At 42.7% G+C, this 10,153-nt stretch overlaps 1 protein-coding gene across 1 annotated transcript; it reads left to right on the top strand.

The window, feature by feature from the left end:
• The first annotated feature begins 700 nt into the window (after positions 1 to 700).
• On the top strand, positions 701 to 8,217 carry rgcc (regulator of cell cycle). Its single transcript, XM_021578887.2, has 5 exons — positions 701 to 991; positions 1,359 to 1,532; positions 4,353 to 4,463; positions 4,997 to 5,059; positions 7,330 to 8,217. The coding sequence occupies exons 1-5, from the start codon at positions 958 to 960 to the stop codon at positions 7,335 to 7,337; spliced, it is 390 nt and encodes a 129-aa protein (XP_021434562.1). The 5' UTR covers positions 701 to 957; the 3' UTR covers positions 7,338 to 8,217.
• Positions 8,218 to 10,153: the final 1,936 nt, after the last annotated feature.

The following is a 10,153-nucleotide window of genomic DNA, read 5'->3' on the forward strand; positions in this document are numbered from 1 at the left end:
GTGTCGCTCCAAATTAGAATTAGCCTACTACCAGAAACTCAATTAGGTTGCCGGATTTATGTGTAATTCCAGTTCCAGCCCATTCTGACATAGACTAACAAAGATATTGAAAGGGGATATCGCACAGAGACAGTAGTCTATTTTATGAATACATTTCATGCTATGATAGGCTACAAGATTAAACTTATTTTGTTAATTTATGAATGAGACTATTAACAATTATTGAAGAAGATCGGCATTGTCCACATTTCAAATAATACATAGTTAAATAAATTGTTAATTAGTTTAATTAGTTAACAATGTTTTACCACATTCTGTTCAAAAACTGCCCAGTGATAGAAGACGGAAATATCAGGGTCAGGGATATAAATAAAACGTAAAAGAATTACACGTAGTGTATGCCCGGTAAGCATTACATCTCTGACCGCTTAGAGACACACACAAGTTGTTTACAAACACATAGCTACCGGGGATGACGCCAACCAGCGGAGTATCATCCTAGGAATAGAAAACGGTCAATGATAGGCCTTTACCGTAAAATCATGCACAGTGCGTTTTCTCAATTCAATTCAAGGTGCTTTATTGACATGGGAAACATATGTTAATATTGCCAAAGCAAGTGAAGTAGATAATATACAAAAGTGAAATAAACAATAAAAATGAACAGTAAACATTACACTCACAGAAATTACAAAATAATAAGAATTTCTCTCTCCCTTTCCCTATCTCTCCCGCCTCCTCCGAGTCACCGCCCCGCCTGTGGGACGGGGAGACTTTAAAACCAGTCTTGAGACGCCGGACACTTTGTCAGAGGGACAGCGCTTTGCTTTAGCGGACTAGTAGCGGACAGAGCGCGCAGAGTGCAAACACGTTGTTATTGGAGATACCCGCGGAGTTTACTTCGTCCCGAACAAGTTCATTATACTGGATACTTTTGAGATTCACAAGACACGAAAAATGAAGTCTCCAAAGTTGAAGTCTCAAGGCAAATGTAAGTTAGACCATCTCATCTGTTGTTCTGTCGACTTCCACTGGACAATGCACTGAACACTGACCAGGCACGGCGTTATTGGACCTTTCAGAAAGGGAGCCGTGAGGTTATGTGAAGTCGTGCAAGTGTGATTCTTATTCACCAGCTGTTACAATGTAACATTGTTCCAATGTAACATGTGTGTTGCACATATTTCAATGACACAAAAACATCGGTTGCATGGGATAGGCTAAATTAATAGAGAGCTATTTATTTTATTAACTGAAATGAAGTAAAGAAAAATATATTTTGATTGAGAATGGTTGTGGGATAGGCATACCAGTCCAGCCAGTATAGTAACACATGCTTATTCCCTCCGTTATTTCAGCTCAATTCCTTGAGGAGGATGATCTGTCTGACGTGCTGTGTGAGTTCGACGCGGTGATCGAGGATTTCACTTCCCCGATGGAGAAGAGACACTTCCAGTATGACGAGCACCTGAAGACCGTGAAGAGACGGAGCAGTGCCAGCGTCAGTGACAGTGGCATCAGCGACTCAGAAAGTAAGTGAACCTTGCACGCACAGACACACACCAACATACGCACACAGTTGTCCTAATACCCGAAAGACAGTCGAGCAATTGTGCTGGAATGCCTGCAACAGGGTTTGAACCAACGACCTCGCAGCTACAAGGCCAACAGAGGCTACAATTACATAGCCTACAGGGCGGCAACAGTAGCAGTACACACATTCTCAAGTAGTGACAGTACCTATCAGTAGCCTAGATATGTTACTGTTTGCACTTTGAGGCTCACAATTCCTTTTACTCCGTATAGTGCCTGACAGAATTGCCATTCGTGCTAGATTATACATTGTCATGTGTCCCACAAGTGCTCTTCCAGGTCTGCTGAAAACCTATAGCAGGCGGGGACACACAAACACACACTCCCTACAGCCACACACTCCCTGATAAGCATCAATGTTTGACTTGGAACTGGAAACCTTCAATTTCTGAAACAGACCGTGCCTCGTGGATGCCTCTGTCTTTGGAAATGCTTTCTCTAACCCTAACCCTAAATCAAATCAAATTTGATTTGATTTGAACCCTAACCATCCTCACTCAGTGCAACTGAATGAGTGGTCTCGCTCTCTCTCTTTCTCTCTCACTCTCGCTCTTTCGCTCTCTCTCTCTCTCGCTCTCTCGCTCTCTCTCTTCCCAGATCAGAGTATCTGCCAGCCTCTCCTCATGTTCAGAATGCCTTCTCACTAACCTACATCACAGACTGACAGTTCTGCTATTGTTGCCCACTCTGGGGTGCAGCTCTCTTTCAGCCATGCATCCATCCATCAGTCCTTACACACAATAGCTCTCCCCTGCATGAGACAGGTCACTCGTCAATGGACTACCATGGAGAGGACAGGACCCACACAGGAATCCTGGACCTAACGTTTTTACACTCGTCTGTAGATAACATGTTCTGGTAACCCTTCACATTAGGTTCCTCTCAAAATCTGTGTACAGTAGTTATGCTATAGTTATTCTGTAATTACTCAAGTAAAAACGTTAAATGGACCTATTATTACGTAGTTTTTAGTTGTTACTAAAACAGAGAAATGAAATAGGAACTCTCTCTGTGAATGCCAGGCCCCGGTCTTAAACACGCAAAACTGGACACTACCCTTCCTAACTCGTCCTGAGGACGTGAAGTTTGTCGAACACACTACAGAGCACCATGAAGTTATCCTTTCACCTCGTCCCACAGAAATCCCAACCCACTCACATGTGGTTGGGAAATTAAATCAATGTTCACTTGGGGAGCGGGAGCATATTTCTGTCTATGTGTAACTGTGTGAGGTTATCACATTTGGGTTAGGGCCCGAGGCATAGCACAGACACACACACACACAAACACCCCGTATGCTAATGCACAGCTTGACGTCTGGGAGACTTCATAGCTGCTTATGACAATGAAATCTAAGCGCGTACAGGCTATCACAGAGACATGGCTGGCTTGGAATATGGGGGCTTGTGTGCCAAATATGCAGCAGTAGCTCAATCTAAATCCAAGATCTCTGGACCTAGATCAAGGTTTTGTGTGTGTGTGTGTGTGTGTGTGTGTGCGTGTGCGTACTTGAATGTGGTGCTGAGAGGTGGAGGTCAGGGGTTACTCTAGGTATGTGCTGTACATCAGAGCCACTCTGTCAGGGTCCAGTGGAACTCTTGAGTGAGGAGAGAAAGAGAGAGAGAGAGAGAAAGATATTTTGAGGTTTGCAGGTTAAGCTGCTTATGCTATAGTAGTTAGCCTCATACTCCTAGTCAGACCTGTCAAGAGTGTTAATACAAGGATTAAGTAGCAGACCAGCAGACCTCAATCTAAGCAGGAGTTGAGAAAGGGGTTCCATTACCTTTGAATTGGAGACAGCACAGAGAAGTGGATTCATTTCTGTTGAAAATGACCACAGTAAAACAACTCGTTTTTGGGACGTCCATCCATCTCCAGTACCCACCCAGACTTTATAACATACTTTATAGTCGGACAAAACTCAGCTGTGTAGAATTTAAATGAATTCCACGGTACTGCCCATTTCTATACTGTACGGAGGAGAAACAACTGTTCTCTTACTCTCTCCTTCTCCCAGCACCATTCCTTTCCTGGAAAAAAACAAACAGTGATACAGATCTGTCGTGTTCTGTGGCCGGCTGAAATATCTACTGGCGGAATCAAAGTGTTCATTATGTCACTTATGCAATCACACAGCCAACGCTTTGACCACATAGAGCCTGACTTACCCAGTTTTACCACTGTGGGGGAATGCAGGAGTGAGGGTGGTAACGTGTGTGTGTGTGTGTGTGTGTGTGTGTGTGTGTGTGTGTACTAGACGTGGCAGAGTTAAATCAAGCACACACTATTTATCACACAGGAGAAATATGTCCCTCTCTGAGTTAGGGTTAGGGCTACATCTCAATAGTTATAGAGAGAGCCAGAGAAAGAGAGAGAGAGAGAGAGCCCAGCTGTTAAACAGTGATATTTTGTTTTGTCCCTGTTTGAGGGGCCCTCATTGACTTCCCACCACCCTCTACTCATGTCCCTGCTCTGACCCTTTCACGCTAACCAGATGACTTCTGTCAACTTATGAGTTAGGGAGCCCAGTCTGCTTGTATGTGTGTGTGTGTGTGTGTGTGTGTGTGTGTGTGTGTGTGTGTGTGCAAGTGTGTGCAAGTGTGTGTAAGTGTGTGCGTGTGCAAAACATATGGATGTGGCAATAGGCCCTACAGCTGCTTCGGGCATACAGAAAGGTGATCAGTCTTTTAATCTCTCCCTTTCTCTCTCGCTCTCTCCTCCTCTCTCCTCCTCTCTCTTCCTCTCTTTCTCTCTCTCAGGCGCTGGGTCGCTCAACAGGAACAGCTTCAGTTTCAGTGATGAGAGACTGAACTCTCCCAATGTCTTTTCCCCCTCTCCCACCTCCCCCCCACCTCTCACATCACCCAAAGGTGAGCCTCGACACACACACGAATGCATGCACACACACTCGCACACACAAAAATGCAAGCGTGCACACACACAACCGTCAGCATTCTCACCTTTACACACACACGTCATTCTGCCTACAACTTTTCTATACTGAATGCAAAGTCTTGTCCCAGTTGGACAACAGGAGACATTTGCCAAAATGCAGCTCAGTATCACTCCTGTTTAGACAGAAGGATAGATGCAGGATTAAACATGATGTGTGTTTTAGGAGAATGTTACAATAGGCAGGCCTATTACCTTAGGCTTAGAGCACTTCAGCTATCCTCAGCTATTCCAATGCGTCACCTATTAACTAATTAGCGTTCAAGTGACTCACTCTTCTTGTTTAGTATTGTAGTAGGTATGTATATATTTGTAGTAGATAATGCCATGTAATGTTCGATTCACATAATACAGGATGCATGTTCATTTGAGGTTATACAATTGCAGGCGGACAATACAGTTCTACTCTGTTCTATTCTATCATCTGACCCTCTTGCTATGTTGTTTACAGCCAAACTGGGGGACACTAAAGAACTGGAGGACTTCATTGCTGACCTTGACAAGACGTTAGCAAGTAAGCGCTAATAGCTTACACCATTCACAGTACACTGTAAAAAGTAACTGCCTAACTCATTAGAGACATTAGGTAGTGGCAACTCAAACATCTCCAATGGTCAGTAGAACTCAAATCATAAAAGTAGTACAAACTCAGATCTCAAAAAGATTTGTTATCACTTCATGTTTTTGAGAATTGTTAACAAATATTAGGGGATTGAGAAAATATAACTGTATTTATTTATGTTCTGCTAATCTAGTTATTCCATTTCTAGAAGTTATTGTGATTTAATATTTTAAAGTCAATATAACATTTATTCAAAACTGTAAGTTGTTCTTACTTGATTCTATTATGTTTTACGTCTTTACTTCAAATAATAAAGTAATAGTCAGACACATTGATATTTGCGTAAAAAACATGATTTATCTGTGTTGTGCTGATATAGAATGACTACGTTTTTGCAAGTTATGAATATTTCATAGTGCCACTCGGCTTTGTCTTTAGAGGATTTATGATACTTGTAGACAATGCTGTAGGCACGTTTGAAGAAAGAAAAATATATTTCTAGTATATAGTATTAAGTAGTTTTTTTTGTGCTACGAGATGTAATTGATCATGATGAACAGATATCAAAGCCGTCGGACAAATTGAGGTTCAATAATGAGACAAGCCATTCCCACCATTAACGAGGTCATGTGCGCCGGTCTTAATGACAGAGGCGAATGCATCATCCTGTAATGCTTACAGCTCTATATCCAGTTACTGCTCTGAGTACTTGTGCTCAACAATGCTCGCTAAGGTGGGTTAAAATGACAAATCGTCAGATACATAAAGCTAAATGTTAAACATTAAGACACGATCACTGAAAATGACTAATCAGAACTACTTACGACTTAACCTTGAATATGATTGGAATGAAGGTTAATCATTGAAGTAAAAGAGACCCTACATTTGAATGTTGACTACAACAAATACTCATGTTCAAGTAACTGCAAGCATTCTAGTTCAGACTACATAACACCATTTAATGCCAACAAGCTCATAAAACACAAAACAGTTAAGTATTTACAACTTAAAAAGATAACAATATGGGCGGTGATGATGTGATTTTATTACGTTAAGTATTGAACACTGAAATACTTTGAGTTGGTTTTAGGCAACGGGTTTCCACAAAACCAAAATGTTAGAACAAATTATTATTATTTATTTTTTTACAATTTACTCAGTCAAGGGTGTGTGTTCTCTATGCTAACTATGTTAGATATGCTAACCACCACATCATTGTTACGCCTTGCTGTTTTTCTGAAACAATAAGCTCTTAGCTGTCAGCTCTAAACAGGGTTGAGGTATGGGGATGTATGAGGATGTATGGATAGACCCATGTAAGGCCTCGAGGGAAAGGGAAGATATCCCTTTCAGCTGTCACTCATGTCATTATGTCTTGTCACACACACACACTCACACACATACACACACTCACACACACACACACACACACACACACACACACACACACACACTCACACACATACACACACTCACACACACACACACACACACACACACACACACACACACACACACACACACACACACACACACACACACACACACACACACACACACACACACACACACACACACACACACACACACACACACACACACACACACACACACACACAGCAGCCTATGTACGAATGTAACCAGAGAGAGAGCCTAGTTTATGTGGCGGGTACAGACCAACATAGCTCAGTTTATTTGTTTTGGACCAATCCTTTACTACAGTAGTCCAGGGTGTTGGAACTTGCATCAGGGCGGTTACATTGGAATGTGCCAGCGTAAAACCTGGGGTGGAATATCAACTGTAAATGTCAGCTTCGGAATTGGAATTACCAATGGAAGTGTTATGATGCTTTTCTTAACAGAGAAGGCCAGGCGGTTAGAGTACTGAATGTTCCTCATTCAAACCAATGGGGTGGTTAGTCATTCAGTCACACCACGCGATGGGACAGCAAGTCACGTAAAGTAAAGGGACAGTCAGTTATTTGTCATTCAGGTTAAGCAGAGCCTGGCATTTTTATTAGGGTCTACAGTGTTAATGATGGCTGCCAAGTAAAACTGCCCCACACCTCCAAACTAAGAATAGTGTTGGACTGCCAAGGAGCCAGAGAGGCTATTGCTAAGCACTGTGTGTGTGTGTGTGAATTTGTCTATCCATCTGTCCTGAGGTACGAAGAGGAGTCTACAGTCCATTACTAATCAAACGTCTGTCTGTCTCTCCTTAGGCATGTGACACGGAGCCGAAGAGAAGTGGCAGAGACCCTTTTTTGGAGAGTAGCCATCGCGAGGAAGGGACACCCTGTCCAGCACCCCAGAACACACACACACACACACACACCAGGAGTGCTGTGAACATAGCACAGGGAGAGTCACAGTGACCGTCAGGCTTGCTGAGCAACTTCATCTAAAGTCTGTGTCCCAATATTATAAGACAGCGTCATCTCCTTGTCTCCTTTCCTTCTCATCGTCTCATTTCCCTCATGATCTGAGCTGATTGGACTGGATTGTTTTTTCTAGGTTTGCACGGTAAGAATGGGCTAATCTGAAATGGAACCTCATGTTCTATTGCACTATATGGCATAGAGTGATATTTCGTACGCAGCCCCAGTTTATAAACTATTAGCAGTCATGGAAGAGAAGAGACTAGGGGAGGAGATTAAGAAGGAGACAAGGAAAGGAAGCTTTGTAAAAGTATTGGGACACTGTTAGACAGACAAACACCATCTCACATACACGGGACAGGCTGTGCGTCCTTTATACATAACTTGAGCTGGAAGAGTATTTAAGAAATGTCTTTTTACAGTATAAGTATATTTGTAATTGTATAGAGATGGTCATTGTAAATGTATCAATACTACTTTTTTTGTGAAATATATTTTTGTATCTATGTGTAAATAATAATTGTTTCAAATTCTATTACCTTGGTATTAAAAAGCGTATGATAAGTTTAAGGTTTGGCACACGTTGACTGAAGTTGAGATGTTTGATATTTCTAACGAATGCAAACTAAAATCTGGATTAGCTCTGAAAAACTGGAATGCAACAAAATGTATTGAATACAGCTAATATCAATTGCCTACCAGAGAATATTAAAATGAAATATTGTTTTAAAATATCTCTTCTCGTTTTTACCTCCTGCTTGCTTTATTGGTCTCCCTTTTAACAGGGCTATATTGGGGGGAGTTTGAGTGACAGCTGGTCACTGGCCACCGCCTTGGCACTGAAGGACTGTGTCCCTCTGTGTCCCTGTCTCTATGACTTCTATGAGTGGTAGTCAGTGACCTGCTGTTGGTGTCTGTGCAGCTCTGTACACAGCTCTGTGGGGCGTAGACAGACATACTGAAATAGACAATCCAATTCCCAGGGCTCTTGTGATCATTACTCAACCCTTCAGCAAAGCCAGTGGTTATGAAACTATGGCTATTTATAGACTGAGGTTGGTGAATGGCAGGTGGGGTTAGGAGGTGTCTATAAGGGATGTCCTATTGGTCAGGGTCACAGGTCGTTGAGAAAAGACAGACTTCCCCCCAGCGGCTCTACAGTAACATTACAGCTAGCGCTGATGAGGAGTTCACCTTTTTCTACTGGGATCTTTTGGCTAATTTTGTTTTCATTTCAAATGACTCATGAAAGACCAGAGTTAAAGAGTTTGGAGACTCTCCTCTGACTGCCATCCCTATCTGCATGTGACTGAAGCAGCCAGATATCTGCCAGTCTGTGTTAATGCAACCATGGGAGCAGGAAGCTGGCAGAGACCCACCCTCCATTTTGTTTCTTTAGTACAGTTGGCACAGGGCAAAGCAGAGCCCACTACAGCCCAGCCGCAGTCCACCTGTTGGCATTGTCCTGTGCCAGGGAGAAACTGGGTCCGGGTAGACATGTTGACACAACACATGATCCCTCGGGGCCCGATGGTCTCTTGGCTTCTAAAACAATGCACCCTGCCGGCAGCGCCGGGCGTCTTTTTGGCACTGCTAGCATGTTGGGAATGGCGCTGCATGGGCTTGGCAGTTGGCAGTGGACCCGGCCTCTAGATCCCAGAGAGATGCCAGCCGCATCCAGGGGCACTGGGCTGGAAGTGTGGGAAAGACGAGGGACATGGATCAGGTAAGGGGGCAGTGGGGTAGATGGCAGGGTGTGGACGTTGGGCAAGCAGGTGTATTAGTTGGGTAGAGGTCTCGGAGGGTTATTCAATGGGGGATGGTGGTGAAATAGGTAGGAGGAGCAGATGGCAATATTTGGACTCTTACAGTTCTCTACAATGATGCATGGGGAAGCGTCAGCTGGTTTGGACTGAACTGAGAAGTCTAAACCATTCACCTTATGATCATGCATTGGTAAAGTGTTTTCAATGCACCTGTCAAAGCCAGTTTGGTCATAGATGTTTCACTATGAATATGCACATACACACACACACACGTTGTTTTCATCAGAAGAGAAAAGGTTGCAAATGTGTTCAATGCTTCCGGTAATCAGTACATAATACTACTCAAAATTGTATATAGTAGCTTTATCTGTAGTCAATCAGGGACAATATAGGGAAAGATCTAGGCAACAGAGACTGGCAAATCTTTATGATTTTTGACAACATTTGGGCATGCAGAGATGCAGAGAATGAAGTTGGGTTACTTCTAAGTCATCATATCCAACATTGTGACCTTCCATTATAGAGCTTTCCTTTGGTGTGGATTGAGGTGTATACAATCGTGGCCAAAAGTTTTGAGAATGACACAAATATTAATTTTCACAAAGTTTGCCGCTTCAGTGTCTTTAGATAATTTTGTCAGCTGTTACTATGGAATACTGAAGTATAATTACAAGCATTTCATAAGTGTCGAAGGCTTTTATTGACAATTACATGAAGTTGATGCAAAGAGTCAATATTTGCAGTGTTGACCCTTTCTTTTTCAAGACCTCTGCAATCCACCCTGGCATGCTGTCAATTAACTTCTGGGCCACATCCTGACTGATGGCAGCCCATTCTTGAATAATCAATGCTTGGAGTTTGTCAGATTTTGTGGGTTTTTGTTTGTCCACCCGCCTCTTGAG

This window comes from Oncorhynchus mykiss, chromosome 22 (assembly GCF_013265735.2).
Source record: "Oncorhynchus mykiss isolate Arlee chromosome 22, USDA_OmykA_1.1, whole genome shotgun sequence".
In the NCBI taxonomy this organism is placed as follows: domain Eukaryota; kingdom Metazoa; phylum Chordata; class Actinopteri; order Salmoniformes; family Salmonidae; genus Oncorhynchus; species Oncorhynchus mykiss.

Bases quoted from the DNA above. Each gene is read 5' to 3' on its own strand.
- rgcc (XM_021578887.2), top strand. From the start codon at position 958: ATGAAGTCTCCAAAGTTGAAGTCTCAAGGCAAAT. The intron at 1,533-4,352 runs GTAAGTGAACCT...TCTCTCTCTCAG, and splicing joins TGGCATCAGCGACTCAGAAA to GCGCTGGGTCGCTCAACAGG. The intron at 4,464-4,996 runs GTGAGCCTCGAC...TGTTGTTTACAG, and splicing joins ACCTCTCACATCACCCAAAG to CCAAACTGGGGGACACTAAA.